The following is a 19,576-nucleotide window of genomic DNA, read 5'->3' as shown; positions in this document are numbered from 1 at the left end:
CATTACTATCAAATTCCACTTTCTACGCCATTGGAGGAATAATTTGGAAATGATTGCAGCACTCGCTAAACGACGTGTCATTACCGGTAGCTGTTTTTTATGGGTTTTAACCAACGGACATTTGCAAGCTACTATTTATTTAAACGTCGGTTTACATAATGCATAAATTTAACGGGAGAAATTGATGCGTTTTGACAAGTTGATTAATATCCCTCTGGAGCGCGAAGGTTATTTGACGTGGTAAATAAGTTTTATTTTACGTTATAGTCGAGCGAAAATCTCAAAAACACCAATTATAGTATACCGTGTACCTGAAGGAACTTTCTAGCACCACTAATTGGAAAAGACAACTATTTATTTTTGCAAAATGTTTTTACTAACCTTTTCAACATGTTTCAAATAGCATTAATTGTTGTATTTAAGAATATTCAGTTTTAATGCAGAAAATGTAAATAAAGTATTAAATATATTCAATATATTCATAACGAATGAAACCTACGATCAGTGGCGGCTCATGATTTCCATACCAAAGAGGACGGAAAAAAATAGGTACAAGGTATTGAAAAAATAACATATAATTGGGTAGTTTTATTTTAAGTGCTATTGAAATATAAGGAAAATGTACTCAACTTAATTTTTTATAGTGAAAGTTCATTCTTCTGCTTTTGTCTGAAATAAACTTTCTTATTACTTTTTCCATTAAAGTATGGTTTTTGTAAGTGCTTTAAACTTTTAATTTTTTTAAAAAAACACAAGAAACAATAGGTATGTAATAAAATTTTATACCACACCTAAACAAATCACGTTTACTAAGAAAAAAGCGGTGAATAGCTATTATTTGGTTATAGTCGGACTAAACAGAGCCCAAATTGCATAGTAAATATGCGCTACTCACACTACGCCTTTCACTGCTGCGTGACGATAACCGTGACCACCGCTGTAAACATTTTACAGATGTAGAGGCGAGCTACGAGGAGCCCACGTATTCGGAATTTGCAAACGGATTTTGCAAGTCGAGTTAAATTGATTGCACATTACAAATTTAACATTTCCATTTTACTGTGTTTCTTAAGGCTAAATCTATTTAATTATGAAGATAACATTATAAACTAAATTTTTCATTGTTTTACTATGTAAATTTCTAGGGGAGCAGCGTCCCAGAGCCCCCCTCACCAGTCGCCACTGCTTACAATTAGTATATATTATTTAAAGTTAGCGTTGATTTGTTAACAACAATATTATTTAAAAATAAGGCATTGTTTATCAGATTATTACACTTATTACAACTACATCTTGACAATTTATAGTGGAAATAGACCCCGGAGCAATTTATAAGTAACTGCAATTTACTTTTTTGAAAAATTTTTTTGTTTATTTAGAAAATTAAGTTTAGGATCAGTAGTTATTTATATATTTATATAACATTTCTCATAGACCATTTTATACAGAATTATAAAATTTATCCATTCACAATTTAATCTCAATTAAATATTGAATCAAATGAAGCAGCATCTTATTATTGAGGAAAAATATACAGAATTATAAAATTTATCTATTCACAATTTAATCTCAATTAAATATTAATTCAAATGAAGCAGCATCATATTACTGAGGAAAAAAAGTGCAAGAAATATCATGAAATTTGATTGCTATGGCTAAAGACTAGAGAAATTGAAATAAAAAAAATTGGAAAATTTCTTTTTTTTTTAATTATGAAACTATAATCGCTTAATATCGGGTCAGCAGTTTTTCATTTTGAAAGCTATTATTATATCACACTATTCGATATCTGAGGACTATTGGAAAATCAACGGAAATGCCCTTCAAAATAAAAATAATACATTACAATTTTAGTGGGTTTGTTTTCTGTTTCACATATAAAGGATGTTCCAAAAAAATCCAAACCCTCCGATAACGTTTCAATATAGTCCTATCAAAAAAAGTTTCCGGTGCCCTTGACCTTTAAGCTTCAAGGTTAACTTAAAATATTAATTGAAGCATCCTGTTTTTATGTCAGCAATCGATGAGGTTAGAAAATTTTTCCTAATTATGCATGCAGATCATTTTTCTCTAAATAATTTTGATGAAAATATTTCAAGCAAAATTTTTTCGGATTTTAAATGACAATTTAGATGATATTAACTTTTAAAGATGTTCTCAAGATCATTCCACTAGTATTAGTTGAATACGTGTATTACTTTTACATGAATAATTTTTGTGAAAAATAAGTTTCACCTTCAAACGACCTCCAAACGACCTATAAAAAATCGGTCATTGTATCGGCCGCTGGCATAAAAATAGTATACTCCGTTTGATATTAAGTTGACCTTGCAACTGTGGTACCAAGGTCGCCTAATTTGTCATTCCAAGTTCTATAAATTTTGCTTGAAACATTTTTGTCGAGTTATTCAGAAAAAAATGAGTTTGACCTCCAATGACCTGCATGGACATACAGGAAAAATGTACTGACCATATTGTTAATGTCCAGGTCAAATCCAATGTCATCAGATTTTTGTTTCTTGATCTTCTACAGATTTTATCTGAAACTTTTTTAAATATGATTCAATCCTGAAAATGTAATGGGTTTCGGTTTTTTTTCTGAAAGACCCTATATATTGATCATGTTCAAACAGGTGATGAAAATAGTAGTTCAGTTTTACAGATATTTTCGAAGATGCTCCACTAACTTTTTTAACATCAAATTCAAATGACAGCGAAGCGGTACATTTTAGACCTAATAGCTCCTTTCAAAGTAAGACTTAAATTCTATTTCAAATAACAAAGTAACAAAATAACACCTTGATATTGTTTTTAGGACACCCTGTACGTAGAACATCCCGTCTAACATGTTCAATGTTTTGCGTTGCCCGTCCCTTTCGAAACAGCACCAGCTTTTTGTCCGCCCCTTAGGAGTCCAATAGAACAGCGATACCATTAAAAACGTAACATTCAAATCACCCCTTTTAAGGCACAACACTTACCTCCGTGCATTTGTTTTTATCTGCCGTTCCTTTTACAGGAAATACGTAGCAAATTATCCCATAAACTTTTTTTATTCTCGTTTTTTTGTATCTCGCAGAATACGGTATTAAAATGAGGGAAATATGGAGGAAATAAACAGGAAATAACCGTATAAATACTTTTAGAAGGACGGAAAGCAACGCAAAAATTCGCTCTGAGTAGCAGCTGTCATTTTAAAATGATTTATTGTTACGTCAATGTTTTGGGTATCTAGATAGCAAAATAAGGGTTTTGGCTTTAGATCACTGAAAATATTCTTTTGTATTTTTATGTGTAGCCATGAAAAATTTATTATCCAGATATATTACAACCGACGTTTGTTTGTTATTGATGTTAATATATACAAAAATATTTACTGGCATTAAAAAAACCAACATACAATGTGATGACAGCGACATAATAATAGTAAGCTTAATATCTATTAACAATAAAACATATAATTCAAAATTAGTGGAAAAATATAAATACCTACCTTAAAATAACAGAGATCTGACTCCGAATATAAAGTCAGAATTTCTAGATCATTTTGTGTTTTGTAGTAGCAGAAATAGATTAAATCTGTGGTCAAGTCAACTTGTGTGCCGCTTTATGTTCACAATACACAATGCTACTGACTGCTATAAAAATACGTGCCATACACTCGACCAAGCAAAACGTCAAACTCACTCACACACACACACACACAAATGACAATGAAATATACGGCCAACGTCCTCAAAACCTGGATCGTTTACCGGCCGACAGGACAGGCATTAAGGTGCCGCCAGAAATTTATCGAATAAGTTGATCGATGCGAAGCTTCAGATCAGAAATGTACATGTTATTATGCAATGACGCGGATAGTGGGTTTACTAAACGGTGAAGTAATTGATGTTTCGCTACCATTAGTAAAAATAGCATCTATGGAAAACTACACATTTTACATATGCTCCTGTGACTTCGGTAAATGTTGAACGGTCGTTTTCGTTTTTGAAATTCGGCAGAGACGATTAACCACGGACCACTTAGGACAACCGTTAATTATTTCCTACAACCGTTTTTCCTGATGAGTAAGAAATATATCTGTATGTCCCAGATCAAAAGACTATAGGAGCTATACTTTCGCGGTTATAAATCGTCATGAACCCAGTGTTATGGAGTATTTTGGACCCTTGATTCGGAATCTTCGGACATCAGATATATGACACCTATATTCCCACAGAATTTCGTAGTTATCTATCTTTGCACACTTCGGGTTACAGGGTTATGAAGTTTGAGGTTAGGAAAGTCCATCAATCCAACTTATGTAGTTTCAGACCTATAATATATGAGATTTCAGTTCCAACATAATTTCATGGTTTTACAATCTCGCACATCCTGGGTTATGATGTTATGCACATTTTGATTATAAACTCGAATGGTTTTCCATTCGGCAACTACTTAAGTCGGTGTGAAATCTTGAAAACCGCGTTCTAAAGGAATGTCTTGATGTTAAAGTCAAAACAGGAACTGATCCAGGGATTATGTCTATATAAATTTAAAATAGTACAGGGCCAAGCACGGATCCCCATGGCACTCCTGTACTGAGAGCGAGACAAGTTGATTTAGATTTATTCTGTTACATATTGATGTCTAAGTCAAAATATAACTAAAACAGAGATTTGAGTTATAAAACTACAGAAATGCAATTTGTTTACAATGATTTCAAGATATTGAATTGTTATCAAGATGGTGACTTGCACAAACTGTATTAAACTTTCATACAATATTATTTGAAAGTTTGAGTAAATCTACAAGCTGTTGGTAATTTTCACAATTATAAAAAATGATGTAAGCCTGTCTTTTGTAATTTCGTAATACATTCGCATAATGATATTTGAAAAATTGTACTATTGCACTGTTATTTTCTGATAGATAGATGTGATTTCGCAAGTTCTTCTAACAACAGCAGATTGATTCTCATAAAACGAAGTTTATTTAAATTATTTTCTGTTAACCATTTTAATTTTTAAGGGAAGAAATATTTATAGTTTCCTGTTCCACTGCACTAAAAGATGAATACATTTTTCCTTCCTGTAAATGACCAGTCTAGATATAAAAAAGGTCCAGTAAAATTTTAAATAGAATGTCATTTAATGTTTGACCTTTCCACAGACAATTAAAGTTCACTTTTATTCTCCATTTCATGGCTCTTGAATGTTTCGTTTAATATTCCATGCAATAATGAAAATGGAATTTCATGGTACTTGCATACAATTAAGCTGGAAAGATTAAACTGAACTATAAGGCTTTACGACGTAAAGAGTAGTTTTTATTTTCAATATACCTATAACTAATTTAATTAAAAAACAGTCTATTGTAGAATATTTTCATACATTTGTCTCTATGTAAATATGGCAATAAATTTAGTAATTAAGACAGCTCCTCTTCAAAATTTTCTAAAAACATAATTTAGAAAATGTGGGAAGGTCGAATTAGTTCAGGAAAATTTTTCCAGATTTTTCCTGTATAAAAAATGTTATAGAGTAAAAAAACGTTTTGCATTACGAAAGTGCTTAAAATACACTAGGCACAGAAATTAAGGGATATTAAAAAATAATCCCAAAATTTTGGATGATTTTCAAAGAGCTGTAACTTGGAGGGAAATGGTCGTAGAGAGAATAAAAAAAAGGAGGAAATTGAAGCTTCAAGTGTCTAGTTTTTGGATCTGGAGTTTAAAATGTTTTAGCGTCAGCAGTTTTTGAGTAATCATAAGAAAATCAACGAAAAATAAATTGTAAATTTTTGCTTTTCTTTAAAAAAGCCTATGGCCTTAATTTTTTTTTAAAAAATTTCACCATAAAGCTGTTTTAGATAATTTAATTCTCTTAAATTTGAGCGGTTCCGAAGCCTTGTACGATGATTTGTCACTGAGTTATAGTCGATCAAAGAAAAAAAAATCATTTTTGACTTTGGCAATCAATTACTCGAGAAATAATAGTCGTACAGAAAATCCAACCTGGATTTTCAAAACTGCAAAGTATTCTCTACAAGTCGTAATTATTGGTTTTCCATAAAAAAAATTTTTCGAAGTGAAAATATTGGTTAGAAAAAAAGGTAAAAAATTACATAATTGGGGATATTTCAATCACTTGGCATAACTTGCAAATTATGAATAAACTAAGGATATCGACTGTAACTTTTCAACCTCAAGCTGTCCTAAAGAAACCCTGATAATTTCGGCGCGATTTTTTTCTTAGTTCCCGGAATGTTTAAATTTGTGGGTTTTTTGACGTTTTTGAAGCTTGTGAATATGTTAAAAAAATTTTGAAAAAAATAATTTTTGAAAAATTTTTTTCTTAATTTTTTTTAAAAATAATGGACGTTCTTTGATGAAAAAAATATGGATTATTGCTAAAAAACATTTTTAACTTAAAAAAATGAATAAGAACTGAAAAATTACTTATTACATTTGTTTTCAGTAAAAACCATATATAATTTAAACATACCGGGAACTAAGAACAAAGTCGCAGCGTTTTGAAATTATCAGAAATTTGTCGTTTTTTTTTATGTTTGTGAAGCTTGTGGATATATTAAAAAAAAAATAGAAAAAAATAATTTTTGAAATTTTTTTTTCATTTTTTTTAAATAATGACCGTTTTTTGATGAAGAAAATATGGATTATTGCTAAAACAACATTTTCACCTTAAAAAAATTAATAAGAAGTGAAAAACTACTTATTACATTAATTTTCAGCAAAAACGACAAATTATTTAAACATTCCGGGAACTAAGAAAAAAAAATCGCAGCAAAAAAATTATCAGGGTTTCTTAAGGACACTTTGAGGTTGAAAACTTACAGTCAATATTCTTAGTTTATTCTTAATTTGGAATTTTATTTTTCGTTGATTTTCTTATGATTACTCAAAAACAGCTTACGCTAAAAAATTTTAAACTCCAGATTGGAAAACTAGACACTTGAAGCTTCAATTTCCTTTTAATTTGATTCTCTCTACGACCATTTCCCTCCAAGTTACAGCTCCTTGAAAATCATCCAATATTTTGGGAGTTTTTTTAATATCCCTTAATTTATTAAAAACAATAATAATCAAAGGCAGATCTAGAACTAAAAATAATACGTTTATATTTATATTCCATTTTCTCTGTTTTTATTATTTAATTTATTTTTTATTTATTAGTAATAAAATTTATTTATAATTGGCGAATGAAAGTTAAAAATAAGGCATAATACAAAATATTTAATACTAAAAAATAATTTAAACAGCTGTTAATTAGTATTGCTACGCACAATTAAATATATTTTTCTTGGAAGGTTAATTTAATTAGTATACCTACATATTTTTGTTTACTATTTTAGAAGCTATTTTAATTATCACTAATAATATATTTTTTACTTATTTCTGTTTATTTATTCAAAAAAATAATATGTATATTATTTTATAAATTTTCTAAAAAATATTTATGCACAATAATGGCTGATGCTGTTCCACTCTACATGTTCCGTAGACTACTCTCGGTCATGTATTAAGTAGAGTAGTTATTTAATTTTTGGCAAGAAATTTATTTCTTAGAAGTAAATATTCTGTTTGAAATTACACGATTCGTTTCAATTATTAAATTCAAATTGGTATTAAATATTTAGTTTCTTTAACAAACATTTTTGTACAACTCTTGAATAAGCATTAACATATTACTAAAAAAATGATCGTATTTTGAAAATGATAAAATCAAATAATTAAATTTTCACTCTTCGGGATATTCTCCAAAACTTATAATTAATGATATATATGTTAAACATAACTTACGTATAAAAATAAATATTTGATATTTTTAAAAATCTAAAACCCCTTACTAGTTAAAAGAAACATTTGTTTCCGTGTATTCCTAATTTTCTTGCTGGCCTTAACATTTTTCATGCACTTACATATATTGCACTTAGATCACGTGTTTCATTAAAGTATAGTTTAATTACTGTTGGTTTATTGGACAAATATGTTTTTAGCTTGAGGATGTATAAAAGAATCTCTGGCACATCCAATGATGTCGGTGATTGCCAAAGGGCCTAGGGCATGGGGTTGGGAACCTTTCCCTTGTACTATTTACAAAGTACAGGGTTTTATTAGACGGAGCCAATAAGCTACCTACAACCTTTGACTTCAGACACTGCCAATACCGTAATAGCTGAAACGAACCATTGTACAGTGTGTATCGACATAATTCTAGGGTGTCTTCATTATTATTAGAGATAGAAAGTTGTGCATAATCCAGTAGCATACATGATTTTTTAATAACTAAGGGAATTTTTTTCATTACAACGAGTACAACACTTGAAACTGATCTGATTTGTGTTGTTATTTGCATACAGCAAGAAAATTTACATTTTCTTGAAAACGGGGAATCCTATCGAAAAGATATAAAAGAACATTTTTTACGCTGCTTCTTCAGAAAATATTTTTGCAAAAATTTCATTGAAGAAGAAGTACTCAAAACAAGATGGCAATGTTTCTTTTGGGTTATGCAGCATGCCGTGGCCTACGTACCTAGTCACCGCCACTTACAGACATAAATTGCATTTTCTTAAATTTAGTTAGGAATTTTTGTCCTGCCCTTGTTCTCGGGCTAGGATCCGCTGTTAGAATCCCTAGGCCTGTCCTGGCGTTCATTTCGATTCTTGTTGTTGGTATTAAGATAACTCCTGAGATAATGAAGGTCCTCTGAAACATTCCGTAGTGATCTCTGTAACTAGTCCCATCCAATGCTTCCAAAGGTCCCGCCAGTCTTCAGAGATGTTTCTTGGATTAATCTCTGTTTTCATAGTTTCTTCTTTTTTAACATTTATATCCAGCGCTTAAAAATATTTTGTACAATGATTTATACTACTTATATCCAGTTTGGACAAAAAATTTGTAGCTTCTTTATTGTACATATTGTAAGATTAAAATCACATTAAAAATTATCAGGGGTAAAAAATATAATAAACAAACAACATTCTTGGAGTTAGTGGAACCCAGTTGTAGAATGTTCACATGTTGCTAAGTAACTTATTTGTGATTTCACGCGAATAAATACCGTGTAACACGTTTTTGATAACGAAAAATGGCTTAAGGGATACAGCGGATATTAATGGAATATAAAGCTTCAATCAATCACAATATCCACTCGAAAAGAAGTATTAATCTCCAATTAAAGTCGAAATTCAACGTCGGTATCATCAGTAATGCTTTTTTTATGAAATTGGCCTTTGTAAAAGAGACTTATAGTGAATTTTGGATTCTGATAATCTATCCGTGTAGTAACAAGTGCATACAGGATAAAATATAAAGATTAATTACCTACCTACTAAATTTAAAACACTTTTAAATCACTGATATGTTATTATGGATCTAGAAACTGTTTTATTTACAACATACAATTAGTTATGTTTTAATTTAATAATGCCATAAAAACAGATGATGTTGTCTTATACTAGTAATTGAAATAAATGTAGTCATTAGACAGAAACCATGTGTAATTTTTTTTTGTTGATGATATTGTAGGAAACAACTACTCTGTGGACTAATTCCCCTATAAGAATTGAATTGCAGCTAATATTATCGCCAGCAAAATCACCACCCATACTTAAAAATACGTATGAAATTACAAAAAGTTAATAGCTCAGGAAAGTTACACATAAAAAGACGGAATAAGAGAACTTTTTACTCTGTGACTTTTTTATAGAAAAATGTAGGTTTTGAGGTCAGTAAATATATGTTACACACGCATTTTAATGTACCAGCCGCACAATTTTTTCAATTCGACTTTCATAAAAAATATTTCGAACAAGAGTTATCAGGTTTCGAGGGGGTCAAATTATAGTGACCTTGAATTTGACCTTGAATTCAATTATCAAGGTCATTTCAAGGCCAACCTTGATTTTTTAAACGGAAACCCATATTTTTTATTGCAGATTCGTATTCTGCGGGAAAAAATACGTAACTTTTGTATGAAACATTTTTTTCAAAATGCTTCGTTCTCTTGCCAGAGTGCGCTATACTTCTACTGTTCCATTTTAATTCTCAGGCTAATATCCCAAGAAATAAGCAGGATGGTGAAAAATATTTCCAACGAAAGTTGTCCGGTTCCGGAGGGATCAAATTACCGTTGCCTTGAAATTAACCATAAAGTCAATGATCAAGGTGATTTCAAGGTTAACCTTCTTGATTTTTTAATTGGAAACCCATGTTTTTATTACAGCTTCGTGGAATATGTATTTTTTCCCGCAGAATATGAAACTGTAATAAAAATATGGGATTCCATTTAAAAATTCAAAATTGACCCTGAAATGACCTTGTTAATTGACTTAATTTAAGGTTAATTTCAAGATCACGGTAATTTGATTCACATAAGAAACCTAGATATGAAAGTCTATAAAAAATTGTTGAAACTAATAAATAACAATAGTTGTTTTTTAATTAGGTATATGTTTTTTAATTATAAATAAATAAAAAAAATATTGATGTATATGTTTTTATTATACCTTTGCAGCTCCAGAAGATTCCCTTCCTACTGTCATCAAATTTATATTTTCAATTTCATTATATTAAAAATATTTATTTTTTAAAGTAAAAGAAAGTTTTAATAAAACAGATTTTTCTGGAAAATATTAAAAAGCGCACAATTATGTAATTCGTAATGTATACCCTCGAAAACCATAAAATGATACGTTTGATGCTAATAAATATTCGAATCTCGGAAAACTATATAATATTTTCCAAGAATTTTCCGCAATTTTCTTTTTTCTAATTCACCTTTGTTATTTAAAAATTAATTGACCATTATTTTGACTCCAAACATAATCTACACTCACCTGGCCATACACAATTCGATAAGTTGTTACGTCAACATTGAAACATTACAATACTAATTTCATTATGACAAATTAATTCTTAAAATGCATATGAACAACCAAAACTCCAAATGAATATTATACTTTAAAATATTACAGTAAATGTTCAAAAACGTTTCCGTTTTGGCAAATGTTGAAAATGAAGATAGGCATAATATGATCGGAATTTATTATACCTGTAACCGCAACTGTGAAAGAGCATGTCAGATATATTTGTACGACTGTCCTGAAAAAAATTAGATCGAAATTTGTTTGAATTTTGAGCACTCGAGAAACCTAGAAATAAATATGAGCACGGGATTAAAACTTTAATAATGTTTTATTATAACTTATAATGGTAATAGTTTAAAGAACTAGGTGGATTTCACAGGATCTAACGACACTTAGAGTGTACGATAATTCAATAAACATAGAAATCTAAATAAAAAATTTAGATAAATTTGGAACGAATACATTGAAGATGAATTTTTCGAGGCAAAACGTCTGAATCTGGTTCGGGCTGAGGCAGTACAGTATTGAGGGTCATGAAGGCTTGCACAAACTAATAAAATTTCCAGGGTCGTATTTAAAAAAATGAAGCCCTGTAGAGACGAAACGTTACATACAAAAATTTATTATGCCATTCGATAGGGGGCAAAAAGTTGCCATAAGAAAGTGCTCTTATTTTTTCAATATCACCTCAAACAAGACTGAAATGAAACAAAAACGGATTTCCAAAATTTTCATCTTTTTCAAATATTTCGAAAATTAATCATGTTAGCCTTGATTTTTTAGAGGCATATTGTTGGTCCCCTGATTATGCCACTTTGCCCCCATTTAAACTACTTCGTATCTCTTACCGTTTCCGAGATCTCTGTAGTGACAAGCGAATTTGTAACAGCCCGTAGTTTTAAAAATATGTATAGTTTTTGAGTTATTTAGTTGGCAGCATTTTTTTAGCAATTCCTATCCCATTTATCCTTTACGTTTGAATAAACTGCTATACAATGAAAAGGAATTTAATACAAGTTATGATAAAGTATAGTACAATATAAAAAAAGTGTAACTTAAAAAAGTAAATAAATACTGTCAGCGTTGTGCGTCATACAACAAACAATGACAGCAACATTTCCCCGCCGAATAACAATAAATATATCGGATAAAAAAAGACAATTGCTCACCTAACGAGCGTCATAGTCATGCGTGCTGTCATGCGGCACATATTTATGACGATCGAGCAGCGTGATTGTAATAAATTATCATCGGAGATTTGTTGATAAAGGATCATTATAATAATTACATTATTAGCGTTATCTTTTCGAGTACCTATATAATGCGGGCACGCAACGTTAACCAGGAATAGTTGAAAATTTGTTTTTGTTCCGCAAAAACACAGGCCTCACGGTAAGTTGATTTTTAGCACAGAATGTTTGATGTTTGTTTTCTGTGTCTCATTTCAATTAAAGGGGTACAATAATACCGTAACATATTTTACTGAGAATTGTGTGGAAATGTTGATTTTATAAATTTCCAAAGACAAAGTGTAGGTATTAAGGAAAGTATAGTACCTATAAAGAATCACATAGGTATTCATTTTATAAAAGATAGTAGTTATTCAGTCAATTCTGTTTCTTCAAAACTATTAACATTTATTGTTATTGAGAGTTGAATATATATATTTATTTTTAATTATAATGAAGATAGATGCGAATTTAAAATTTCACTTATAATGAACACAAATACAGGGTGTTTTAAAAGTCCGTCAGGAAACTCCAGGAAGTGATTCTACGGATTAAAATAATAACAGTATGTAATAAAAATTGTTTTCGAATTGTCAATTGTTTGCAAGTTACAGCTTGTCAAAGTTCAATTTTTTTATTTTTCTAAGTAAATAACTTATTTAATTCAAGTTCGATTAGTTTCTCATTTGGTACACCCACTAAATAGATCAAGCTCTATTGGACCAGTCAGAGAAAAGTTTCATTATGCACCGCCAGAGGGCACTTTACCTAGAACTCTTTATTTTGTTCATAACTTTTTTCTCTTGCTAGACATCACAGATATTTAAACATTATTGAAAAGAGAAACAATATCAAAAAAAATTATGTACTCTTTGTTCAAGCGGATAAATATTTACCCTTTACCAGAAAATCGCTATTAAAGTGTTATTACACGTCAAATTTGTGATCATTCTTTCTGTAATTGATCATGTTGGCATGCTTCAAATAAATATCATTAGTAATTTCGGGGTTACGAATTGTAATAAAAATTGTTTAAAGCAGGTACGTTTGATTTTTCAACATAATAATTTTTTTTCGACTGTAATAACGTTGTGGAAAAATAAGCTGAGGATAATATATGTACTAATAATATTTTATTTACTAACAAAGCTGGTTTTACAAGGGGGGGTATTACAGCATTTCAACTTGATTCATTGCAGAAAGAATTATCAAAAATTTGATACATAATAACACTTTAATAGCCATTAATAGCGATTTCCTGCTAAACGGTTACATTTATCGGTTTCAATTAAGAGCACATATTTTTTTATATTATTTCTCTTTTCAATAATATTTAAATTTCTGTGATGTCTAGCAAGAGAAAAAAGTCTAGCGGCGCACAATGAAACTTTTCTCTGACTGGTCCAATAGAGATCTACTTAGTAGGTATATCAAATGAGAGACTAATCGAACTTGAATTAAGTAAGTTATTGAAATAAAAAAATAAAAAAAATTGAACTTTGATAAGCTGTAACTTGCAAGCTATTGACAATTTGAAAAAAAATTTCATTACATACTGCTGCTATTTTAATCCATAGAATCACCTCCCAGAGTTTCCTGATGGTCATTAAGAATATGTTTAAAAAGTATATGAATTCAGGATCTTGTAATCCATCAAAAAGTAGCACCATTTTTTTCTTTTGACCATATGGCCTATTGCCTTTTGTTTTTATTTTAATATATTTTCAATAAACAATGCATTGAACTGAAGCTTGATACAAACTTGAGGATGCTAAATACTTTATCCATGCTAGTTTTCGACTATCTTATAGAAATCGCTAGTTACGGTAACATTGACTTTTCAGCAATTTCAACAGTAACGGATACCTTTGTGGAAATAATTTTACATTAAGTATACTTAGTAGGCGACATATGATATAAATATCCTCAAAAAAATATGAATTCTAGCTTAGCGTTATTCCAAATCTCAATGCAATGCATTAAATTTAAACAAAACACTGTATGGACAAAACTTAATTTAACAAGAGAATTATTTGACTCTCTCTACCTTAAAAACGAAAGGTCCTTGATTAATAAGAAATATTTTCTTATTTTTAATTTTAACTAATCAATAATTTAAAATAGTTGTACCTAATAGTAAATAATACGAATTTATGAAATGTTTTATTATTTCTAATTAGTATTGCTAATGGTAGTAAAAAAAAATGTTGGGTACTTTGTACTGTATTGATTTTTATACTGTTATGACTTCCTCCAATAGATATTTTGAAAGCGTTCAGAGCCGTACTCAGGAAAAATTTTAAATGATAGCTAAAACAAGCTAAAAACCTTTTTAAACGATTACAATAGTAATACCATCTAATTCAGAATTAAAAATAACTAGATTTTATCATAACAATAGCAGAAAAAATTAACATGACGATGGCCCTTCGAAGACGAAACGTCGGATTGCAAAAATGTTGACGCCATTGGATAGAGCGAAAAAATGGCGACATAAATATGTAATTTATTTTAAAATTCGTTTTCAAATAAAGCCAGAAAAAAAATAAAATCCCATCCTTATTTTGGACACACTCTATAAGGAAAAAATGAAAACAAGTGAATGAATACCTTAAATGCTCAAAACATTTTTAAATAAACAGATGAAATGATCTGTTATTAAGAAAATTGTTGGAATTATTAAGGTTTCATTATTATTATTTATTATTGTTATTTTCAATTTACCATGTCTAGTCATTAGAAATGCTAAAAATATAGTATAGTTTTTTCATCATACAAGTAACTTTGTACTGACGTTATGTATACCATACTGTAAAAATTATCATATCTTAAAATTTATTGCTTTTTGATACCAGTATGAAATAAAAATATGGTATCGTAATGTTTGTTTGAATGTCTTGATAATATACTACATATATTTGAGAAGACAGTTGGTCTGAACTAATATTGACAAAAATGACTTTAATGTTCCTATAGTTTATATAAAAAAGCAAATATAGAGGACGTTTGTTTTTCGAGCCGCGACATTTATATCCCCGTTTTGTTTTTTTTTTATTAAAATAATTTGTAAATATAGCCTGGAAAAATAAGTGACAACAATATCGAAAATAAAACTGTAACAGTGAATACAAAAAGGAAATAAATCTATGGCAAAACAGACGAACAAGTTAACGTTCATATAAACATCGAATATAAGTTCATTGGTTGTACAGGGTTAGTCACTACAATCTAACAACTTATTGTAAGTTTATTATTGAAATTACAAAAAAGTTTTAAATATAAAAGTTTTAACTTTTTTTATGAATTTTTATAATACAGTATTAGAAGAAACAATTGAATAATGGAAATCACTAAATTAAAGAATTTTTTTAAATACACCCTATATATTAGTGCATACTTAGCTTCGTTAAATTTTTCTCTTTTCAAAAATATATAATATGTCACTGTTGTTGCTGCTNTAATTTTAACAAGTCTTAAATTTAACAGAATTTTAATACCTAATTAATAAAAACCAACTAAAACATAAATGGTCGCAGATGTGACCGCCATTATTATTGGCGCACTTCGTATAATCCTCGTTAATTTTCAGAACTGCATTTAGTAAGAAATGGGAATTAAATTCACTTAAATTTTGTATACATTGATCAATTGTATGTTTTATTTCATCTAAGTTTACACTAGTTTCCTTATAAACCCCGTTTTTTAAGTATCCCCACAGAAAACTGTCCAAGGGTGTCAGGTCTGGGCTATTTGAAGGCCATAGAATATTTTCTCCATTACCAATCCACAAATCAAACCAATTATTTAAATAATTTCGTACTGCTCTGGTTCTATGCGTCTTGGTGCCAAATTAAATTGGAATAGTCGATCAGCGGCAGATCTTCCAATCTGTTATCTATTTGATTTTCAAGAAAATCAAGTATCTTGCCCCAGCCGAAGCACCTTCATAAAATAGTGAGCCAATGATTTTATTTCTCAATATACCACACCAAACATTAAATGATTTGCATCCTTGACTTAGAATTTCCCTATTACAGTGAGGATTTTCATTTGCCCAGGTATGAGTATTTTTTCTATTATAAATGCCAGCTGTTGTAAAAGTCGCCACATCAGTTCATAAAATCTTTTCGAAATAGTTTAGGTCGCCATTTTTCAAGCGCAACATTTCTCTGCAGTACTCTAATCGCTGAATATTTTTATTGAGTTTTTGGACCGCCATAGTTTTATAGGGGCGGTATTTATATTTATGTAACGTTTTAATAATTTTACTTTGGCTTATTTCTAACTATCTTGAAGCATTTGTTGTGGACTCTTATGGCCTTTCTACAATAATTTAATATTTGAATTTATCATGGTAAACCTCTTTGTTTATCTAAAGCGTCGCTCAATGTCGTAAAATGCTGCTCGAGATGAAATTGGAAACCCGGGAGGCAAACGAGTATACAGTAGAGCGCCGATTATCCGAAATAATTGGTTCAGAGGGTGTTCGGATATTCGATTTTTCGGATAACCGAACATTTCTGGAAAAACGTCTACTTCTTTGTTAGGGTAGTGGGATGGGTGGGATACAAAGAAAACACGTTTATTGGACAGGAAATACATTTCACCGTAATAATTTTTAATGACACACTAGAGTATTACATATGTACAGTATAAAACAAACATATAGCCCGTAGGGAATGCTCATATGTAAACTTTTTTGGTCCATTGACTTAGATGTGATAAAAAACAGTACTGTACAAAATTAACCTAAAAGAAAAAATCGAACATGTTTGTTTGCACCTTTTTTAACCTTTCTACAATTTTGAGCTTGTCAGAAAGACTAAGCACAACACGTCTACGTTTTGCCGACATTACTAGAAGTCACTCAGCACAACAATCAACAGCACGACAGTTAAAAACAACACTGATGTCAGTGACACAAATTGAGGTTAGGTGTATAGGTGAACATGGAACGTCGGGGTGGCGCAAATTTCGAATTTACCGTCTGAAGCGCTTTCGGTTAACCGACGTTTCGGATGACCGGCTTTCGGATAATCGGCGCTCTACTGTACTCGACGCGCGCTGCATTAACATTATTATTCTTGTAAAATAAATGGATAACTTCAAATTGTTCGTTCTCACTAAACATTATTTCTTTGTTAAAATAGTTTGTTATAGGAAATAAATTAATGATGATAAATAAACTTCTGCCAAAGTCGTTTGTTTGTACGGTGTGCCTAGATCGTAGCTACTGCGATTTATCAGACATAAACCCTCCTATTTTTCTCAAAAATAATTTTAAACTGAAATATGTCGAAAAATCCAGAATCAAACATGTTAATATTTTTGAAAAGAGAAAAATTTAATGAAGTAAGTAGTATGCACTAATATATAGTGTGTTCCATTAAAAAAAATTCTTTAGTTTAGTGATTTCCATTAGTCATTGTTTTTTCTAATAATGTATTATAAAAATTCATAAAAAAAAGGTAAAACTTTTGTATTAATTTTTTTTTGTAATTTCAATAATAAACTTACAATAAATTGTCAGATTATAGTGACTAACCCTGTACAAAGCATCAGGCGATTCTTAAATGCGTTTACGGATGATGCATTGACCACAGGAGCGGGTAACGAATTACATTTGGAGAATGCTAGGTTTTATAAGAAGAATTGTCTCATTGCAGTCTTGAAAATTTCTGTTTTTAATTTCATTGAGTATCCTTTAAGCCGTGACATAGAGTTTCAGATGTTCAGACAAATATATTGTTTGGTCCTCTGTATGTTATAATTAAATTTCCAGGAAGTTTCCCGTCGATGAATGTTGTTAAAATGACTTCTCGTAGTCTCTGTACGTGCGATGGTCGCATGTTTCCAAACTAGAGACGACGTGGTTCGATATTGAATGAACTCGAGCATGTTCCGGTCTAACATGCGGTTGGCACACAAGACTTGCCAATTCCAATCATGGCTTTACATAGCACAAATGTATGAAACTTCTTGAGGACGCTTTTCAAAAAGTCTTTTCTAGTAGGTAAAGCATAGACTCTGCCTTTTTGCACATGAACGAAATATGCACAGCACATTTATTTGCATTCAAAGGTAGTATTCAATCCTTGTACACTTTACAATGTTGTCTTGTTGGAGCATAGCAGAATCCATGTGAGGATTCGCATAGAGCTTTGCGTCATCAGCATAGAAATAAACTAGCGGGTTTATATGTCACACAAGATCAGAAATGATCACCATAAACAACACTGGTTCCAAAACATCCGGTCTCACATCCTTGTATGTATATTATTTATATAGTCCAATCAATCTGTCACGGCCTTATGTTAAATTTACAAAAAATACCACCTGGAAACTATATTTTTTGTTTCTAGGTGGTATTTTTTGTAAGCTGTTCTACCTATTGATTGGACTAATATTCTCAAACATAGTGGCTAGAACTCTTTATCTTCTAGATAACGTTCATTCAAAATCTCATTTTTTCGCGATGTAGGCCTCTAAGCATGGCCAGTTTGAGGAAAATAGGTTCCACTTTTACAATAATTACTAGCAGTTCAGATCTCCTTCGAATATACACTCCAATGAAAAGGAAATTTGCATTTGATATTTAGCTTGTACTACCTTCAAAATCCAACTGATGCACTGTTTACGTCTTCAACCTCAAATCAAAGGAATCCGATGCGATGCCTAATACCCTTTTCTTTTTATTCCAGAACTACCAACATGAGCATCAGCGCAGAGCTAGCCGCCTTACTCACCACCCACGAGAAGAGGATCCTCCACAACACATACACGAGGGCCGATTTCTCTTATCACAATATAAAACAGTCCCTGCACAACATGTGGGCAAAGATATACGTCCTGGATGGGAGTGTAGAGCGGACAGCCTCCATAAAGAGGATCCACGAGTGCCTGGCCAACTTGGAAAAACGCGTTGCCGAAAACGAACAAAAGAAATACTTGAATTATTACGCCCGGCCTGCTGGATTGGGTAGCGGGGTGGGAAAGGGGTTGTTAATAGGGAACTGAGCGCGATTTCCAGCGGAATGGGTGTGTAAGGACCAGAGTGAGAGGATTGTAACTTCGTCTTGAATTGTTCGCTTTTATAAAGCGTTGCTTGTTTCTTTTTTATATTTATATTAAAACGTGTATTTTTTAAATAAAATATCGAAGAAAAATCATTTTCTTTAAATTGCTGGATTAAAAATATCTAGTGTTGTGATTTTCTTTTTTTATATTCATATTAAAAAGTGTATTTATTAAATAAAATGTGGAAGAAAAATCATTTGCTTTAACTTCTTGAACTGAAAGTATCTACAGTTATTATAGTCGCATTATTAACACAATTTTGCTTACACTTTTAAATCTATCACGACAGGAGATGAACTGTGAATAGCAATAAGAGACAGACGCATATGGTTATGATGGATCAAGGGAACTAACAATTTGGTCAATTGAAAAAAATGGAACGAAAGTGAGTTGGG

The 19,576-nt window shown here is 30.7% G+C and overlaps 1 protein-coding gene across 1 annotated transcript; it reads left to right on the top strand.

Moving 5' to 3' along the window:
- The first annotated feature begins 12,159 nt into the window (after positions 1–12,159).
- Positions 12,160–19,270, top strand: LOC108912738. Its single transcript, XM_018718121.1, has 2 exons — positions 12,160–12,267; positions 18,806–19,270. The coding sequence occupies exon 2, from the start codon at positions 18,816–18,818 to the stop codon at positions 19,119–19,121; it is 306 nt and encodes a 101-aa protein (XP_018573637.1). The 5' UTR covers positions 12,160–12,267; positions 18,806–18,815; the 3' UTR covers positions 19,122–19,270.
- The last annotated feature ends 306 nt before the right edge of the window (positions 19,271–19,576 follow it).

Source organism: Anoplophora glabripennis, unplaced genomic scaffold, assembly GCF_000390285.2.
Source record: "Anoplophora glabripennis isolate ALB-LARVAE unplaced genomic scaffold, Agla_2.0 scaffold33, whole genome shotgun sequence".
NCBI lineage: Eukaryota > Metazoa > Arthropoda > Insecta > Coleoptera > Cerambycidae > Anoplophora > Anoplophora glabripennis.
The sequence above is the reverse complement of the archived record's forward strand: the minus strand, read 5'-3'. Positions and strand labels throughout refer to the sequence as shown.

Bases quoted from the DNA above. Each gene is read 5' to 3' on its own strand.
- LOC108912738 (XM_018718121.1), top strand. From the start codon at position 18,816: ATGAGCATCAGCGCAGAGCTAGCCGCCTTACTCACCACCCACGAGAAG.